Source organism: Triturus cristatus, chromosome 3_1, assembly GCF_964204655.1.
Source record: "Triturus cristatus chromosome 3_1, aTriCri1.1, whole genome shotgun sequence".
Taxonomy (NCBI): Eukaryota; Metazoa; Chordata; class Amphibia; order Caudata; family Salamandridae; genus Triturus; species Triturus cristatus.
This window is the reverse complement of record NC_140583.1, coordinates 510,987,899-511,009,506: the sequence shown is the minus strand read 5'-3', so window position 1 is coordinate 511,009,506 and position 21,608 is coordinate 510,987,899. Positions and strand designations below refer to the sequence as shown.

At 44.3% G+C, this 21,608-nt stretch overlaps 1 protein-coding gene across 3 annotated transcripts in view; it reads right to left on the bottom strand.

Annotated features, from left to right (window-relative positions):
- Positions 1–21,608, bottom strand: part of LOC146860504 (aminopeptidase Ey-like) — a 724,459-nt gene that overhangs the window by 305,016 nt on the left and 397,835 nt on the right. For all 3 annotated transcript variants that reach the window (XM_085644417.1, XM_085644415.1, XM_085644416.1), the window contains exon 8: positions 10,173–10,316. In XM_085644417.1, the coding sequence (XP_085500543.1) occupies positions 10,173–10,316 (144 nt within the window). The remainder of the gene's footprint in view (positions 1–10,172; positions 10,317–21,608) is intronic.

Below are 21,608 nucleotides of genomic sequence, written 5' to 3'. Positions count from 1 at the left end.
CTATTTAGAAGTTATAGAGCCACTGAATTTGATGATAGGTTTAGAGGATATGTTCATATATTATATTGCACATTTTTATTATATTGTATGACTGACTTTCACAGTTGACCCCAATAAGCAGGGCCAATTTGCAACTAACCCTCATCACATTTATCGTTTTAGCTTTATACATCTAGACTAATTGTGAAACTCCTCACTGCTTTTACCCTGTTTGCATTTTATTCGTCTGCACCACGACATTTGTACTACAATTTGTTTAAATGTATCTTATTATGTCATGTAAAATAGGAATTGACTGTCATTCTTACTGTTATATTTATATTCCACTTTCTATTTGGATCAATATGTAATTGGTATATGCTGTATTCTCTGGGGAAAAGAAATATAGTAAATAAAAAAAAGAGGTCTTCAACTCCTTTACTCGTCCTGTATCTTTATACATGCAATGCCTCTTCTTCTGTCCCCATTCATGACAATGGTTATATCTCCTCTTACATCGTAGCTCTCAATTATCCCATTCCATTTCAACTAGTAGTCCGCTGCTGTTTTTTAAAAAAACCTCTGGGTCTTGAAGTAATGATTTTAAACTGATTAAATAAGACAATTCAAAGAAAACAATTAGCATAGCCTAACTAATCACCCATTGACCTGGGAAACTTGACAGCTATGTTACAGTCCAGAAAAAGCTGCAGAAAGGGGTCACCCGCTTTGAGAGTATGTGGGGATTTAGGTGTAGACATAAACTGTCATGTAAAATTAAATTCATTCCGACAGGATCCCATAATTCCTAGGAAGTATTAGTTTCCTGTGGGATGGTCAAATCCTGCTTTACAATAATTATTGAATATGGTCAAGCTATATCTCTCATATAACTGGCCTTGCAGGGCTTCTAACCTCTATTATTCCCAAATTAGCCATAATGGCATTAAGTTGTCCATATTTTATTGTGATGGGAATTTCAATGCCAAATTGGAAGGTGGGCTGGGTCCTGTCTTATTGGAAGTTGGCATGGATGATAAAGATAATTTCCCAGAGACCATTACATCAAATACTTCAAAAGTTAGACCTGACATCCTTGGTGGGTTAGTCCCCACACTTATTGCCTTCACCTTTCCTGTTGTCTGAATTGATTTTTGTTGGCATTAGGACTCTGTGCACTCTGCCACTGCCAACTGTGAAAATGGCACATTTATTTTAATTCTAAGTCTCTAGTATATGGTACTACTTGTACCCAGGAAATGTAAAGTAAATGCTACTAGTGGTGCATATAGTGATCACATGATTCAAAAGAGTGAAAACAACCCTGTTGTACCCAGTTAGAATAATTGGGTTGACCAAAGACTTGTTAAAAAGTTACAAGCTTTATTGTAGGTTCAACGAGCCACCGCTCCTCACACCCAGTGCCTTCGAGGTCCCAACTGTCCTCTCGTAGAACCCCCTGACATCAGAATACCATGACAACAATAGAGAACATTCACCCCACCTAAACAAGCATTGCTAGGCATAACATATTACCTCTTTTTGAAATAAACAAGAAACAAAACATAGTTTCCTAAGCAAATAAATATACCACATAAATACACTACAACATATCCTAAGCATAATAAAACCTATAAAATACTTTTTAGAAATAAAATGAAAAAAACAGAAAAACAATCCACCATTATAATAGTTCAAGAAACTACAGTAATTCTGTACAAATGAACAGTTAACAATTACACATCAAATTGCTCCCATCACCGCAGTTTCCACGGCAGTTGCTTAACACGTGTGGACTTTCTTGGCCCATAACATGACACATTGCTTTCACAACAATCACTCCGTGGCACGGTAGACAAACCATCGGAACCAGCATCCACCAACTTTCTAGAACTAACGTCCGTTGAAAGAGATGCGTCACCTGCGGATTGAACCTTGACAATCTTGCTCAAGTTCCACCAGTGACCACCTTTGACCATAACTGCCCCTCCACACACTCTTTCCACACAAACAGGTTCACCAAAATTCTTACCGCCTTTACTGACAAACCTCGTGCTTTTAATACGAACCAGATCCCCAGGACTAAGCCCAACCAATTTGACAGATTTTCTTTTATTATATCTCTCAGCCACCTTCTTCTGAGCATCCTTCACTCGTAACTCCAAGGCATCATTATCAATGTTAGACAACACCTTGTTAGCCACAGTCCTCAACAACCAAGCAGGATACAACACAGAAGTAGGAATTCTCCCTTTTAAGGATACAAAAGGTGCAATTTTAGTAAGAGAGTGAGGTGTCGTGCGATAGAACCACAACATAGATCTAACCACACCTTCAATATCAAGACAATTTTGTTTTGCCCATTTGATACAATCCCCCACAACCCTGTTCATTCTCTCCACCAGTCCATTGGTTTGTGGATGTCCTACTGAACTCTTTAAATGTTTCACTCCCGACTCCTTCAGGAAATCTTCCATGTCCTGACTTACAAATTGCACACCATTGTCAGACACAATGGCTTCCGGAAAGCCTTCTCTCATGAATATTTCTTTGAGAAACAAAATAGCATTGTTAGACGTGGGTGAAGCACAAAACTTTACCTCCGGCCATTTACTATGGAAATCCATTAAAACAAAAGCAAAACGAAGGTTGTACGGAAGAAAATTGAAAGGACCAACTAGATCTATTCCCACTTTCAACCACGGTCTCATGGGATAATCAATAGGTTGAAGTGGAGGCGTAACAACCCTCAGCTTCTTTTCCGCACCACTACATACACCACACAGTTTCACACTTTCTTCAATGTCCTTATCCATAGAAGGCCACCAATAATGTAATCTAAGGCGCCTTTTCGTCATGGTTGCCCCCAGATGACCATCATGCGCACAATCAATAAGCTTGCAACGAATGCCAGAAGGAGGTACACACCTACCATCCCTCATAATCACACCATCTTCAATAGACAGCTCCTCAGAAATTTTCCAAAAGGGTTGAATTTCCTGACTTACACATTTTTCTCGTGGCCATCCCTTTACGATGAACTCTTTCACCCTGTCCAGACACCGATCAGCTTTCACCGCCACATTCCATTCCATCTCACTGCAAGCCTTGTTATCCACTGCATCTACCACCGCAATAAAACAATCCTCTTTGTCCTCATCCAAATCTAAAGGGTCATCATCACTCAAAGGCAGTCTAGACAACATATCTGCCCTGACATTCTGTTTTCCAGGTATATGTTTTGTGACAAAATTATACTGCAACAACTTTGTGGTCAACCGCGCAATCCTAGGAGTAGCATATTTTACACGCTCACCCCCTAAAATATAGACCAACGGTTTATGGTCAGTGTGAATCTGGAATTTCCTGCCCCATACGTACGTTCTAAACTTCTCACACGCCCAAAAGCATGCTAACAGTTCCTTCTCAATCACGGAATAATTGACCTCAGCATCTCTTAAAAGCCTGGACACATAACTGATGGTGACCTCATCATTACCCACAACCTGCGTAAGCACTGCCCCCAAACCATAGTTGCTGGCATCCACAGTAATGATACAAGGTACCATTGGATCGTACGCCCTCAAAGACTTCGCATTCGTCATTTCAGCCTTGACTAACTCGAAAGTTTCTTGACACAAATCATCCCACACAAACATGATATTTGATCTCAACATATTGGATAGCGCTTTCATTTTACTGGCATACCCTGGAATAAAGCGCGAATAAAATTCACATAAACCCAAGAACGAACGCAGCTCGTCCTTATTCTTGGGACAAGGACACTCCACAACTGCTTTAACCAACCCAGGCCTCGGACTCACACCCACACCAGAGACCAAAAAATGCTTAGAACAGATCTAAGGACCTTGTCATGTTCATCCAAATGCTTGCTGAATATCAATACATCATCTTGAAAGATTACCACTCCTTTCACCTCTTGTAACACAGACTGCATAACCATCTGGAAAACAGACGCTGCAGAAGCTAGCCCAAAAGGCATTCTACAAAATTGAAATGACCCAAAAGGTGAATTAAAAGCTGTCTAATGCCGAGAGTCCACATCCAACAACACCTGATGGTATGCCGACGCTAAGTCAATTTTCGAGAACCATTCAGCCCCTCTCAGTTCCTCTAATAAATCCCCAATTTTAGGTAGGGGATGTGCATCCACCCAAATTTCCTTGTTGAGACTCCTCAAATCTACACATAAACGAATCTCGCCGTTGCGTTTACGTGCGACCACCAATGGACTAAGCCATAAGCTAGATTCTACCGGCTCTATTATACAAGATTTTTCCAGTCTGCCCAACTCTGCCTTAAGATCAGCTCTAAGACTGAATGGTACTGACCTCACCTTGTGCTTGACTAGAATGGCATCATTCTTAATCTTAATTTTGTGTCTGAAGCCTTTAATTTTTCCTAGAGAATCAGAAAATACACCAGGAAATTCACTTTCCAACTTGTCAGAACCCACAAAATCTTGCACGACCAACACCTGTTCACTCGTTCCTGGTTTCAAAACCATACCAAACAGGCCTTGGTGAAACCACCCCAGAATGTTTAGACCACGCACAGCCACATAGATTTTACCTTGAATTTTGCGGCCCTTAAACTCCAGCACATCTTCAATAAATCCCTCTAAATCTATCTTGCGTCCTTCGTAGGAAACAGGTGCTCTATCTGGTGGAAACAACGGTCTGTCACCCCATGACTTCTTAAACAGATCATGAGTAATCATGGTGATACGTGCCCCCGAATCCACCAACAACTTCAAAGTCACATCACCCACTTTTATTTCTTCATATGGATCAACACAATCTGCCGGATCCCCAGAAACAATGCTCTCATCAGTTACCGTCACAATCATATCATGAAACTCTTGCACTATATCATTCTCACTCAAACTCTCATCTTTGCCTACACTATTCACTTTCTCATTTTTTAGAAAGTTTGATTGACACACCTTAGCCAGGTGCCCCAATCTGCCACACTTATGACATTTTGCATTTCTCCCAGGACAAAATCTATTGTCCTTGCCATGCGGAGCATACCCACAACGGTAACACATATTTGTTTTCTTGAAAGGTCCCTTCACTTGATTTTTATCTTTTCTAATCATGTTTCCCACAGCACTTGTGGTTGCTACAGCATTAACCGAATCTTTTGTAACCGATCCACTATTTAACTCCTTGATAGAGTTTTGTGCCAACTCCAAACTTTTTGCCACTTTTATAATTTCCTCCAGACTAGGGTTCCCCATAGTGAGTAATTTTTGTTGTATTTGTTTATCTGCACAATGCGCGATAAACTGATCTCTAACCAACTGGTCTCTGTATTCTCCGAAATCACACTCCGCACACAGCTTTCTCAATGCACTCAAATACGTATCAACGTTTTCTCCTTGCACTTGTGCTCTTTTGAAGAATTTGTGTGTTAACACAACCAAACTTGGCTGAACATCAAACTTAATAACTAGTTTCTTCACTGCTTCTTGATATTCATCAATGACCTCGCCTTCAGCTAATACTAACACAGGAAGATGTTTGTAAACTTCTCTTCCCTCAAAACCTAGTGAATTTAAGAGCAGAAACTTTTTCCTTTCCGCTCTATAACGCGAAGCTCCAATGGCCCCCACATATGTCTCAAATGCGTCAAACCATTGCCTCCACTGTATTGGTGGTGCGCCAGGACTTTCTAGGAACGGAGGAGGCGGATTTACAGCTTGCATACTGCAGACCACAAATTTTTCTTGTTACCCAATACTAGTTATAACTAGCTTGTTAAACCACCCCTACACAATTCCCCGTAACTGTAGTGCACAACACTAACAAAATATTAACCCTCAAAAAAAAAATTCCAGCTTGAATGTCACAAAGTTACTATGTCCCCCACCGAATACAGCTCAAAAGTTAAGGCAACCCCGGAGTCTCATCGATGGACCAACACACAGTTCAGAAATAGAATTCCCTCGATGGATCAACTCGCTGTGAAAGAAAAACGGACAAAAACAAAAATACCATAGTCTTTTCACCTTGACAGCTCGACACACACCACTTTTAACAGCAGAGACTCCCAGACGGATGATCCGCTCGTAGCGCGTTGTGAATTAAAAATTATCCAGGCTCGACACCACACAGAAGCTTTCACTTCCTCACACGAAATCTGACGTGTTGACGCTCCAGGTCGCTGTGCCGCTGCAGAGACGTCTGCATACGTGATAGGCTGTTGCCCCACCAAGCTTCCACCAATACGCTACGCACTATTCTAATGCGTCATCATTCCTCCTCTGCGCTCGCCGGGGAAACAACCTCTGATACTCCAACACCTCCCGGACTGCCCGATTTGCGCCAACTCCTCACGAGCAGGTACTCCTTACTCTTTCTTTGCTTCAATCAGCCAGAACAGGAGCTACCACCTCGGTTGTCCTCGCTTTCCGCACATACGTCCCACGAAGCGTTAAAACTCCTCCAAACCTTCAGGACAGGGCAGTTTCTCCTTCAACTTCACAACCCTTCCAAAGCATTTTTTTCTAGACTGCACTTCGGCTGCACATTTCAGTCTTAAATCCACATGTGACACCGCAGCACTGCAGCAAGTCATTTCTTCTTTCCCAAACGCTGTTTTTCGTGTGTCACAGCACCGAATCTGTGAAGCGCTTCACTTTTGCTTCACCTTTGCGATGGCTCGCCCGCTCGGTGCCAAAAATATGTTGTACCCAGTTAGAATAATTGGATTGACCAAAGACTTGTTAAAAAGTTACAAGCTTTATTGTAGGTTCAACGAGCCACCGCTCCTCACACCCAGTGCCTTTGAGGTCCCAACTGTCCTCTCGTAGAACCCCCTGACATCAGAATACCATGACAACAATAGAGAACATTCACCCCACCTAAACAAGCATTGCTAGGCATAACAAACCCCAAACCAAGTCTGCAAATGTGATATGTACAAAAACAGTGGTAGACTAAGTGATGACCAATGAAATGTAACATTCAGATTGTAACAGACTATGCCCATGTGTTGTGATTTTAGAAAATATATGTCCATATGTTGTGGTCTTAGAAAGAATCAAAAGGTTTCGTAGTCGACCATCAAAGTTTCAAAAACATATGTTTTACGTATATTTTTGGCATGAGGAATTATTTAATGAAGAGCACCACGATCAATGGCTGGTGTTCCTGTGTATTTGGACTCGACTTTGACCATGCAGCCCGCATCACAACTACCTTTGCATGACACATTCCCGACACAGGCCCTCTCATCACAAAATTCTCGTCAATGGCATCCTTGATGGCGACGCAGGTTCTCGCATGCAGCCTCGAAGCTCCTCGTAACCAAACCATTGTCTTGGCTGCAAGGTCATCCTCGATACCGGACTTTGCATAACAAGCCCTTGTTGATGGGAGCCTTAACAACAAATACAGGACATCTCATTGCAGCTTCTTAGCTCCTCACAACCAATGCATTGACTCAGCTGCGTGACACATCCTTGACGCTGGACCTTGCAACGCTCTGCAATCAGGATTTAATGTACTCTTGTTCGTTGGGCTTAAGGTGGAATCCTTTAGTCAGCTCATACTGCATCACAGCCGGCCTGAAATTGTGAACGACCAGATACCAACAGTTGGAGTTTTGTGCTATTTGGCACTATTTTTACTGAAACTTTTAATTTGCATATCTCCGGTTCTACTGATTGAATGTTTGTCATTTTGGTCTTGTCTTATTTATCAAAATCTACTTTATTGTTCTAAATCTTTTCTGGGATCCTTTTGTGATGTTTTTCACTCTGTTACTGTTTCTAGTGTTGCACAAATATTTTATACATTGCCTCTAAGTTGAGCTTGACTGCTCTACACCAAAATACCAGTGGTTTGAGCATGGGTTAATGTGTTCTCTTGTGACTTCACATTGACAGGGATTGTGGCTCCTGCTTGAGTAGGGTTTCACCCCGCTCAACCAATAACTCAGTTTCTTATCATACACATCAGGCAATTGGCCCCTGTCAAAATCTTTACTGTGAGACTTTAAACGTTTATGCACTTGAGATGACTTAGAGTGTAGAAGTCAAACGCTGTATGAAATGAGGGTTGCAGAAGGTCAAAAAACCTCTTGGGGGGTGCAGTGAATAGGTTTTGGGAATCTGAAAGAGTTTGAAACAGAATATGTCTGCTTAGAGGGTTGTGAAGATGACAGCTTCTGCCTCCCTTTTTACAGGCATCTGCAAATATGGAACTCTTACTCAGCACATGAGACCTGTCAAGTAAAATAAGGCACTTAGTTGAAAATGGACATTCTTTTGGCATTCAAAGATGGTTAATTTTGTATTCATCCCAGTGGACTCAGTGAGCTTGGAAGGAATTGTGGTAGCTTCTGCACACTGATGCAAGCCACAGTATCATCACACATTCAGTAGCATGCCATTTTACTGGGATTTTGTGGACTGGTGAGCAGGCTAGCCCAGTTCCTGGAAGTTTTAGATCCTAAGCATCTTTGACTTGTTGGGAGATAGGTTTGCTTACCACCAGGCAACAGCGTCTGTCCTCAGTGCAAAGGAAGACTCACATTTCCACATGAGCCAGCAGCAGTTTTTGGATCCAAGCCCTCGTGGCACAGAAGTTCATGGAAGAGGGTAGAACACTTCTTTAAATGTTCATCTGAAAAAGGTCAGCAATGCTGAACAAGGGATTTTGAAAGTTTCACAAAGATTCCATTGGCAGATAGCCCTCATACAATTGCTCTACAGCATGTAGCAGTAATTTCTCCCACTTTTGCTGTATAATGACTGAGTTATTACCCCAAAAGCGACTGCCAAATCTTCAATAGATTCTTCCAAAGAAAGGATCCTGGTTGGTTGCACCTCTAGCTGGTATCAATCCAATGAGAGCAGGTCATTTAAAAGAGTACATTGGATTTCAAAAAGCATATCGCAATCTCTTCTGCTTTTCTATAGCTGGTATTTGTAATTCAGGATTCCCTGGGCTTACTCTAGATCAGTGATACTCAACGTATGCCCTTGGGGCTGCATACGCCCTCTTTACTTTTGCATGTGGCCCCCATGACCTGTACATGCTGCCCCCTCATCAACAGCAGCAATGAGCCGCTGTTTACTCGACTTTACACTAACATTAAAAAGATGTTAAACAAGCAGGCAAGTATTCATGTAAAGGTTAATTTAAGTTAAAGAAAGGAAGTAAGTAGGGTGTCCTGCACCACTTAACTTTAGAAATACCTCTTGCAGCAAAAGTGTAAAAGTATGACCAAGTCTGTTAAAAATTCAAGAAGAATAAATCATCACATGCAGAACTGTTTCACCTGAGTACATATGGTTATACCAGTGCACTGAGAAGTATTTTTTTTATGTGATCGTTTTCAAACATGAAGTTAGAAACATTCATTCTTCACCCCGACAACAATGTCAATAGTGAACTCAGAGTGAACTCAGTTTTTATGTGCTCTTTTTGGGTGGCATGGGTTTCTATTATACTTGAACAGCAATATTTGTTTATTGAATCAAATACAGGAGATAGCTTTGTACTGCACACATCATCAAGTCATGTATTTCAAGGTCCTCTTATGTGATAATGAAAAAAGTGAAATAGAACAATTTACTAGGATCACACAATTTGGTTAACTGAAGAAACCGGGATTATTCCCAAGATGTGCAATTCAGACACTAGATGTATGTGCTTCACTTCCCCTATATCCACTTTCCTGACCCACCCCAACCCCAACCCCAAACCCCAATTGCCACCCTGTTGCCATCAATGCGGCCCTCGGACACATCACAGATAAACTTTGTGGCCCATGGGAAAATGTTTGTGAGTACCCATGCTCTAGATCTGTATGTGTGGTTAAACAGAATACAGTGAATTTACAAATACGGCTCATCTTAGTCAACAGGGGACTTCTACATTGGAATTAATTGATTTTTTTTTTCTACATGCAGATGCCTAGATATGTAAATTACTGCTTACAATGTGTGTTTCAACATTTTGAGTTGTTTATTCCTTGGTCAACCTGTTGAATATTACTTCCAAAACAAACCACTACTTGGACCAATGGTGAAAGAGAGAGAGAGATATTAGAATCACATCATAATAACATGCTGCAGCTAATTCTTTGATGAACTGAAAAAAATATTAGGTCACTGGACCTTCTGAGAGGGTTACTTTGGAAGGAGAGAAATATATTACCTTACTGTATGAGATCAAATCAAAGAGTTCACTGATCTCAGCTGATGTATTGATCTCTTCCTCCTTTGACGATAATGGATGAGATGAAGCCAGTGCATCAACTCCCATGACTCTGTAGATGTCATTGAGCACAATCAGATCTTTCTGTAATGAGGAATGGGGTAAATTAATGTAATTAAAAATAACCTGTAGTGTGCACATGTAAAACTTTTTGGTGTGCCACAGCATACATGCTAAATATTAAGTGAATGACATACAAGATTATTTCACTGATTTTCATTTTGCACTCAGATATTGAAATCATATTAAGAACTTAAAAATTGACTTTATGTACAGGTGTTTTGTATAGTACACGTTATCCTGAGGTTACTTTAGCATGTAAAGTATTGGGGAACAATGCTGTCAAGATTCAGAGACGGTGGGGTGAGTTAATGCTCACTGTCTTACACTCTTTATTCACTGCTCGTGCTTCAGGCCACAGTTTCATCAGCTCCATTTTGTGACATCTAAGTGACATTAATGAATGGAAATTAAGCAATAGTCACTGTTGCACTTATAAGCTATGTTTCCACTCTCTAGTCATCCAGGAGATAAGTATTCTTTGTAACAAAAAGGTGGTGATGTTTTCCTTAGTGAAGTTCCTGTTTCTTGAGAAGTGTCATATTGACTTTCAATAAATTGGTTATTGATGAGGAGTTCTCTTGATTACAGAAAAAAACATAATTTCAGATGTAGAGAAAGCCGTCTTTCTTAAAAATGTCCCTCTGTTGTCATAGAATTTCCTCTTTTGTCAAAAATAAAGAATTATGGGGGCATATTATCAAGCATGGAGTTAAAATTATCGCCGCTTTAGCGGCAGAAAACTGCTGCTAAAGCAGCGATAATGGGCTTGATAATATGCACTTGAGGATTTCAATAGAAGCCCAAATTGTCACCAAAACATGGGCTTCTATGGGAATTCTCAAGGGCATATTATCAAGCCCATTATCGCCACTTTAGCGGCAGTTTTCTGCCGCTAAAGCGGCGATAATTGTAACTCTGTTTCTTGAGAATATGCCCCATAGATGGGTAATAGTAAATAATGGAGATGTATTTCACAAAAGGGGTTATTAGTGACATACATCAGAGAGGTAACAAAAGCTAATCCTGAATTGTCTATGATGTCACTCAAAACCCTGTGGTGAAAAACATCCTTGCTATTCACTTTTATCCTTCTTTAATTATATGTCAGATATGGTCCACCACACCGTCTCTACTCATACTAGGATGAGCATCACAGAACTAAAAGAGTTACTGGGGAGTCCTGCTAACAACACCTACCCTGGATTTAGAACTATTGAGAGGCTGCTAGTCGTGCGCTCAGTTGCTGCTTTATTTTTAAAGAATTGTACTTGATTTATCCCTTGTGTCCGATCCCCCCTGCATTCAGAACTACTTTTTAGGACGAAAAAAAAAACGGACTTTTAAATCGCTTTTAAATTTGTTTTTCTGATTCGCTCCTACCCTCGTTAGGCAGAGAAATCATTTCCGTCTGTCCCTGATCGCTGGGTGCTGGGTTTAGACCGGCCCCGGGCTCGATCCAGTTTTGGCGGCCATCTTAGGTGGGGGCACATTCGCCGAGCGGTCTAGTCGCCCTATATAAACAGTCCCTTATGGCTCCGCGCAGCGGACGCGAGCAGCGGACGCGCCGGACTTGCGCCGGAGTTCCGCCAGAGTTAAGCCCGTCTGTGCCCGTCCGGGCCCAACCGGGTCCAGGGCCAGTAGCCATGCCTGATGTGAGTCCCCAGCACTCCATCACGATCAGGTATACGAAGGACGAGCTTCTATCCTACCGAACACCGAAATATGATAAATGCTGCTATGTTGCCAAAGACGGAAAGCGCTTTAGGGGATGTAGAGTTTGCCATCTGGATGTAGAAGATGCCATCCCCACTACCTTGTGTCGGCTTGCTCTGCTTAATTGCAGATCACTCCCCTGCCACGCTACAGAGATTAACTCCCTACTACTGGACCACAAGGTTGATGCCTTGTTTCTGACTGAGACTTGGCTATCTGACACCTCGGGTCCGGATGCGGTGATAGCGTTGGCGCCGGGTTATCTGATCTACCATCTTGACAGAGGCACAGGGAGAGGGGGGGGTCTGGCTATTTTATACAGGGAGTCACTGAGTTGCAAGGCACGTCAGGCAGGGGTCAAGGATTGTGAGAGCTGCCAATTCTCGCTTCAATTTTCCCCTACCTACACGTTGACGGGACTCCTAGTCTACCGGCCCCCTGGAAACATGGGTGATTTCACATCGTCACTAATGGAAACTACTACTCTGCTGGCTGCGGCCGCATCCAACTTCATCTTGTTAGGAGATCTCAATTGCCATTTCGATGAAGATATTGACCCTAGGGCTACCAATCTGTCGAGCGAGCTGAGCGCCCTGCAGATGAAACTAATAAATACTGGGGCCACCCATGTCAAAGGTCATCTTCTTGACCCCATCTTTTCGAACATGGCGGGTATATCCGTCATGCCTCCCCTCGCTCTTCCTTGGTCTGACCACTTACTGATCATGGCTAATTGGGAGATTAAGTGTGAGGATACGCTCCCACTCAGGGAATTTAGAATAGATAGGGCATGGTCAAGGCTCCCGGTAGACACTTGGAATGCCCGTCTGGAGGACACTCAGCCTGAGAAGGGCTGTGACCCGGTGACTGCAGATGTTATAGTGAGGAACTGGTTGACCAATGCACTGGACCACGTCCTTCCCCTCAAGAAGATGCTCATTAGGGATAAGAGAATGAGGTCTGCCCCTTGGTATACCCCAGAGCTCAGAACCCTGAGACAGAACTGCAAACGTGCGGAGAGATTATGGAGAAGGTGCCCGGAGATAGATAGCAGGGAAAAATATCGCATCGAACTTAGAATATACAAACGTGCCATACGTACTGCTAAGGCCTCCTTCTATGGGGAGAGAGTAAACCATGCTGCGTCCTCATCCAGGGAAGCTTTCTTAGTGATGAAGGAGCTTCTTAAACCACCTGAGCCTACTCCTGTCTATGTTAGACCACAGGAAAAATGTCTGGAATTAGCCACCTACTTCAAAAATAAAATTGACATTATTATTAGTTCTCTCCCCTCGGTCTTGGGAACATCGCCCCCCTCTGAGGACTTCAGCATGCCGGAAAATCGACTGACGTCATTCGGCCCTGTATCTACAGGTGAAGTACTGAAGGTCCTCGGGAGCATGAAAAGTGGCTCACCTCGGGACCCTGTCCCGATGCGGTACCTTAAGCAGGCCGCCCTGACGATAGGAGAGCCCCTGACTAATCTGATTAATCTCTCGTTCATTCAGGGGACAGTGCCGCCTGACTGGAAAAGTGCGGTTGTCAAAGCGCTTCTGAAGAAGCCGGGCTTGGACCCGCAGAACTTGGCCAATTTCAGGCCCATCTCCCTACTTCCAGGAGTGAGTAAGATTGCCGAGAGGCTGGCTAACCTTCGGTTATCAAACTTTCTTGAGGAGAATGGCCGGTTGAGGGACTCCCAGACGGGATTTCGACCAGGCCATGGTACGGACACGGCGCTGCTAGCAGTGGTAGAGGAGGCCAGAAACACTTTGGATGCAGGGGGATCAGTGGCAGTGATCCTCCTGGACCTCAGTGCGGCCTTCGATACCGTTAACCATGGGGTGTTGATACAACGTCTAGCTGAGTCGGGTGTCACAGGAGTGGCCCTGGAATGGTTGGCCTCCTTTCTGGAAGGGCGTACCTTCGAGGTTTGGGAAGGAAATGCAAAATCCCCTCCCCTCCCACTCCACTGCGGGGTGCCACAGGGCTCATCCCTTAGCCCCACGTTATTTAACGTGTATATGGCACCCCTGGAGGGTGTGGTGTCTCCGTTTGGCTTTAAGACCATTAGCTATGCGGATGACACCCAGCTAGTGGTGAGTCTTACACAGCTGGAGAAACAGCCTGAGACACTCCATGCCTGCTTGAGAGATGTGTTTGATTGGATGTCCAGGTCATCGCTCAAACTGAATGGCTCAAAAACTGAGCTGATGATCTTGGGTCACTCAAGTTTTGCCCTCTCGCCAAGCAGCTGGCCCAACTGCATGGGCACCCCGCCTGACCCAAAAAAAGAGATCAAGAGCCTGGGGGTCTGGCTGGAGCCGGACTTGTCCTTTAGGACACACGCCAAGAAGATCGCGGGCGTTTGTTATGGAATGCTCCGGTCGGCCCGTAAGGTTCTCCCGCTGTTACCAGAACTCTCCCGGAAACTGTTAGTCCAAGGATTAATCATCTCACGCCTGGACTACAGTAACGCGCTCTTTCTTGGAGCACCAGAGTCAACGTTTAAGATCCTGCAACAAGTGCAGAACGCAGCAGCAAGACTGCTGTGGAATGTTCCGGCCAGGCAGTCAGCCAGGCCTGCTTTAAAAGCACTCCATTGGCTCCCTGTTAAAGAGAGAGTTACCTTCAAGGCCCTGTGTATTGCTCATAAAAGCATACAGGGGAAAGGACCAGCTATTCTGAAGGACATGATCCGCCCTTATAAGTCTACCAGAGCCTTACGCTCTGACAATAAACATTTCCTTCAGACTAAGAGAATCAGGAGAGCCCGCTCAGGGGGCAGGAGTTTTTCTATCCATACAGCGCTCGCCTGGAACTCCCTCCCATTCTCGCTGCGGTCCGAACCAAACCTTCTCAGATTCCGGAAACATCTGAAAACGTATCTGTTCCCAGAATAACTGTAGCTTCTCTGTTTTCTATTAGTAGCCTGCTCTGGGTTTCTATAAGCGCTGGGATGCCTCACGGTAACCGTGCGCGGTACAAAATTCAATAATAATAATAATAATAATACCTCCCTACAAAAAAGTTACCCCCTGCTTGGTGTGTTCATTCACCCACTCTATAGCCCACCCCCCAAAAAAATCTATACCTGCCATTGTACATTGAACTATGCTTCCTTTTATAAGCATATACATGCATATAAGAAGAAAATATATATCAGACAGCGATATACTTGTGTATAGCAGACAATATCATAATTGCTTCTTCTATGTACATATAGGTGCATATATAGAAGAGTTTATTCCTGAAACTATAACTTTAAAAAATGTCACGAAACATGTACATACTTCACCACAAGATAAATGTGCACATCAGACCATGTGAATATTACTGCTTCTCGGCACATTTGGGCATTTATATAGAGAGAATTTCTCCAGCTAATACAACCATGCCAACTGTCATGTGCATATGTGTATGTATAAGTTAATTTCAGTTTTTTATATAAAATAAAATCCTCCTTTCTGCCTTTGTACCATCCCTCCTCTCTCTGACTCACCCAAAACCGCTCTGACCACAATGAACCCCTAAACCTCCTCCTTTTTAGCCATGTCACCCTAAAAACAGGCACTCACAACCACTCCTTAAAATAAAACTCACCACTTCCCCTTTCAAATCCATTCCCATCATTCTATCCCTACTGTAAACTCTACTAAAAACACAAGAAATCAAGAGCACAAACCTAACACAACTAATGCACAAGAAAAAAGAATTAACTAGTCTACTATTAACCTCTAATCTTGGGTCCTGGAGTAGCGTACTACTGGCCCTTGTGTACCCCCTACTTTTTTTACCTTGCACACACTGATAGATCTACTCATGCATTCACGTACCCACTCACAGACTAACTCAAACACTCATACACCACTCTTATACCAACTTGGAGACTCCTGCACCCCCTGACAGACACACTCAGACATTCATGCACCCATTCACAGATCCGCTCAAGTGCTCATTCACCCACTGAGGGACTCATACACTCACATACCCACTCAGAGACTCACACACACATGCATCCACTCACAGACCCACTCAGAGACTCATGCTTACTCACAGACCCACTGAGACACTGATGCATCCATTTACTCACCCACTCAGAGACTCATCCATCCAGTCACAGACCTTGAAAGACAATCATGCACTCATCACAGACCCAGTCAGTGCCTCACACAGCGACTCACAGATCTACTCAGACACTCACTTACCCACTCACAAACCCACTCAGAGACTCACACAACTAATCATAGACCCACTCAGACACTCATACACCCACTCACTCACCTACTCAGAGACTCATCCATCTGCTCACATTCCTTCAAAGACACTCATGCACTCACTCACAGACCCAGTTATACTCACACACCAACTCACAGATCAACTCAGATATTCATGCACCCACTCACAGACAGACTCAGACACTCAAGCATCCAGTCGCAGACCCACTGAGAGACTCATGCACTCACTCACAGACCCACTGGGAGACTCATGCACTCACTCACAGACCCACTCACATACCCACTGACAGCCCACTTAGACACTCAGGCACCCACTCACAGATGACTCAGATATTGACACGCCCACTGATAGACCCACTCAGACACTCTAATACCCACTCACAGACTTACCGAGACACTCATGCACTTACACACTCACTGTCAAAGGTTAGTGGTTACATTTAGGAAATACAATTTAAAAAACCTTAAAAAGTCACTTAAAAACTAAAGGTTACAGGGACATTAGAGTTAGGAAATAATATTTAAAAAACCATATAAATTCACAGAAAAAAACCAAAGGTACAGATGTTATTGTTAGGAAATAGCATTAAAATACCATAGAAATTCACTTAAAAAAACAAGGGTTACTGGTACTTTAAAGTTAGGTTCTGATTTCACTCATACAAAACCAGTGAAATTCAGAAGTTATTGTTAGCTGAGCTAACTGCAACTTATGCCCCCGCAATGCACTGCTTATGACTTCACATATTATATCACTAATGACATGCTAAGTGATATCACTGATGACATCACTGGGTGTGGGGCCACTAAGAAGCTCTCAGGAATGCCAATGTGTCAGAATTACTGGTGGTAAGATAGCTTAGTAGACTAATGCATCCACTGTAGGGGCCTGTGTTCAACCTCATGGTCACAGGTTCTAATCCCGGTGGGTTCACTTAGCCTTTCATACTTCTGAGGTCAATAAAATGAGTACATTTCGAGTTTGGTAACCATAAACATCTGTTATTCACACCAAGATAACCTTCTGGGTGAACGTGCGCTTTACAAATACACATGTTATGTTATGTTAAAGCTTCTTGGGAGGGGGTGTATAAGTGTGTGGGTGAGTGAGATGCTGTGTGAATGGCTGTATTGGTGAGATAATGGCTGTATAAGTGAGGGAGTGGGAGTGACTCTATGGGTGGGTATGTGTATGTGAGTGTGTAGTGACTATGAGTAAGTGGGTGTCTGAATGGCTGTATGAGTGAGTGAATGGGTGTGTAATTTGTTGTATGGGTGAGTGAGTGGCTGTTTCAGTGAGTGTTTGGTTAAGTGAGTTGGCATGTGAGTGGCTGTATTGGAGAGTAATTGTCTGTGAATGGATGTATGGGTGAGGAAGCAAATGTGTTAGTTCTTGTATGGATCTGTGAATGAGTATATAAGTGGTTGGGTGTGTGAGTGCTTGTATGGGCGAGTGAGTAGCTGTGTTGAGAGACTGTATGGGTGAGTGAGTGGTGCATGTGAGTGACTGTGTAGGTAAATACGTGGGTGTGTGAGTAGCTAAATGGGTGAGTGTGTGACTATGTGACTTGTTCGACAGTTGAGTGACTGGTTGTATGAGTGGCTGTACAAGTGAGTGAATGGGTGTGTGAGTGAATGGCTCTTTAGAAGAGTGAGTGGGAGTGGAAATACTAGTATAGGTCTGTAAATAGGCATGTGAGTGGTTGTGTGGGTATGGGCGTGGGTGTATGAGAGGATGTATGGGGGTTTGAGTGGGTGAGTGAGTAGTTCTCTGGATGATGTCAACAGTGATGCCATCAGTGTTGTCACTGACCATGTCATGAGTGATGTAATAAGTGAGGTCATAAGCAGTGCATTGTGGGGCGTACATTATAGTTAGCTCAGGTAACTGAAACTGCTGAATTTCTATGGTTTTGTATGAGAGAAATCCGAGCCTAACTATAACATCCCAGTAACCTTGTGTTTGTCAGTGAATTTCCAAGTTTTTTTAAAATTCTATTTCCCAACCATACCATCCCTGTAACCTTTGGTTATTTTTAGTGAATTTCTAGGCTTTTTAAAATTCTGTTTTCTAACTATAACGTCCCTGTAACCATTGTTTTTTTTAATAGCCCTGGGTGTACAATTCCACTACGCTAGTGGAGTTTGAGGAGTTTGGCAAATCCACATTCAGCAAAGAATGCGTAATTACCGATAAATTCTGCACTCCGCAATGGAGCAGAATGTTTTTATTCCATAGGTGAGCACAATCAAGTGCGAGCAACTCCATCCTGTAGTATGCCAGGAGGCCCCTTTACAAACTGGTTGAGAAAGGTGGCTTGGCCTACGAGGACGTCCCACTGTGGGAGACTTACTTGTGGCAAAAATAGGGCTTCTTGGCCCCCAATGACACTCATCAGCCAAGGGGGCTTAATTCCCTAACCTGTAGTGCACCAGGAGGCCCATTTGCAGAGTGGTTGAGAAAGGGAGTGAAGCCTCCTATGATGTCTCAGCAGTCCTGCTGTGGGGGACTTACTTGTGGCAACAATAAGTGTTCTTGACCAGAAATAACCATCAGCAGCCAAGGGGACTTCATCCCCCAACCAGTCGTGAGCACCGGGCCCCCCTCCATGGGTATTTCTATGAGCCAAGGACCACCACCTCCCCTGGGAATTTGTTTTTATGCATGCGAGGGGCCATGTGCACACCCCCTGGTCCCCGGGGACCACCACCTCCCCAAGGCTTTTATTTAAAAAAATTGTGAAGGTGGCCATACAGCCCCATCCCCAGGACTGGCCATAACTCAATGCGGAGGGGAGGCGTGTGGCCCCCCTCCCTAGTTCAATTTGGGCCCTAGTGACCCCATCCCCGGGGCCTGGAAATAAACAAATGGGGAGGGGGCTGCATGGCCCCCTTTCCCAAGGGACCTCATCCCCTAGGGCCTGGTCATGTCTCCTGAATGCCCACAGGCCACCCAGTGTGCTGTGGGGCCACAGGGGAGCCTCAAGGCCCTGAAAGTCCCAGTCGCCTCCTGACCCCTGCGCGAGCCAGCATTGCTCCCGCAAGCAGGGAGCACTGTGTTCATCTGTTTCTTTGCACCCATATTTGCATGCAGGGAACAGATGAAAACTCTGCTTTCTGCAAGCAGGACCTGTTTGTTTTGACTTCTAGCTCCCACCAAGCAAAAGCAAACTGCTACCTCCCGAGGGTGTGCACCTCGGGTGGTAGTAGGAACAGGCCCTGGGGTGTGGCGGTGCCCAGGGCCATAAATGGCTACACGGGTGAGGCTGACAGCCTCCATCATAAAAGTTTGCCTCGGGAAAGAGAGGGACCCGGGAGACAGGGGTCCGCAAAAGACCTCCTACATTCATTTAAGTCCTGGGGAGGTAGCTCTTCCCAGCGGCAGCGATGTAGCTGCATGGACCCACCTTAAATTCAATTAATTTCCCTGGGATGTGGCGGTCCCCGTTGCTGTGGGGGGCTGATCGGGCCCTCTGCATTAAATTTAACTTGGTTTGCCTCTCGGAGATGGCGGTCCCCGGGGCCCGGGGCAAGGGCGGGTCCAGCGGGCTGACCCACATACATATTTGAAAGTGCCTAGGGGAGGTGGGGAGGTGGTGGACCATGGGTCTTTTATAAGCCCTAGGAGGGGGCCCATATATAAAACAATGAATCCTTACATTTAATACTTATCTTACCTTACTTCATGCTTTTACAACGAAATTCGTTATAAAGGTATCCTTGGTAAAGGCATACAAATTGTAAAAACGTTTTTTGTCAAGGCAGGCATAATGATATTGTCTATTGGGCCAACAAGGAGGTTGAGTCTTATAACTCCTGTAGACCCGGAACTCGACTTACTATGTGTCCTGAGCAACTGGGCCAAGTACTGGTTTAGCACTGGACTCTCAGTAATAGTGTGGGTCTCACAGTCTACGGCTTCTCGAGGAGGGGAGAGTAGATATAGGGGGATGAACACAATTTCACATCTCAAAATACATGGAGTAGCAGCAATAAATGATTGTTCAGTCAAATACTTGCTTTTTTTTTTTTTTTTTAAAGGAGTATTTATATACGAACACAAAGTTAAATATGGCAAACACAGACAATACACATAATCTCCTAAGGTGTGGGCTCTAGTGTTTGAAAGGTAAGGCCTGAATTCCACTTACCCCTTACTACTCATGGTAGTGGTTATTGCCCATTCACTAAGGGCAAGATTCAGGTTAAGCCTCACTAGCAGTCTGAGACTCCAGATGCCGCAGCGCTATGAAGCAGAACAAGTTCACCCAGTGCCTTTCAGCCCTGTGCTCAGTCTTCCGAGTCCTGTAGGGGTTGTGCTACCTTAGGCCCTGGTAGCATTTCACTCTTGAATGTCACGGATGGCTTCAGTGGCTGCTGATGGTGTGTAGCACTAGCAGCTCTGCAGAGGCAGCGGCTGGACGTCCACTGCCCTTTCTCCGGTGAAACAGTAAGTTCCTCTGGTCCTTTCCACAGGTGGGGGGTGATTACTCAGGTTCCGATCCTCAGTCATGACACAGGCATGCACAGATCACCACTGCGTCCTCTCAATGATTTTGGAACTAGGCAATGTAACACCCTGGTTCCACCCTGGTCCTTCACAGTGGCCTCCCTGGCCCGAACAGCATGACAGTAATCGTGACAGTGCCCGCCCCCAGCATACAGTGTCTGCACCTTCGATCTACACACGGGCTATGGCCCAATCAGCATGCCAGTAATCTTAACAATGGTCTTCTCTGGCATACGGGGATGCCAACTCCACTTTGTACATGGGGTAAGGCCCAATCGGTGCACCTACAGCTAACATCACAGTGCCCCCTCTGGCATACCGGTTGACCGACTCAAACCAGCACACAGGTGACGATCCAATCAGTGCAGCAGCTGACTCCTCATACCTCGCTACAGCGAACCACTCTCCAGGATTACCCTGGGCCACACTCCTTTCATGCGCTCTCCTCTTCCTCACTGGGCAATCTAGTTTTGGCAAGCAGGTAGGCACAGGCACTCCATCCCCGAGGGGCAGGTGTTATTGGCACACATACAGCATTCAGGGCATGGGTACATATCCCTTGCCATGCAAGGGACTTTTCTGTTCCAACATGTTCTTTCTTGACATATCCATAGACCTGCAGTATTGACAGCACCCTTAACATATTATGCTGACTTTGGAATTCTGGTGCCCCCTAGGAAAAATGTGGTCCTGGAATGCTATGGGAACTCTGGGCATAGTGGTTACCATTAATGGCACAATGATGGCTATCTCAGGCACAGTGTTGGTTATCCCTGCCATATTGGTTGCATAATGGTGGCCATCCTAGACACAAGCTTGCTATTTGTGGCATATTATGGCATAATGCTGGCCACA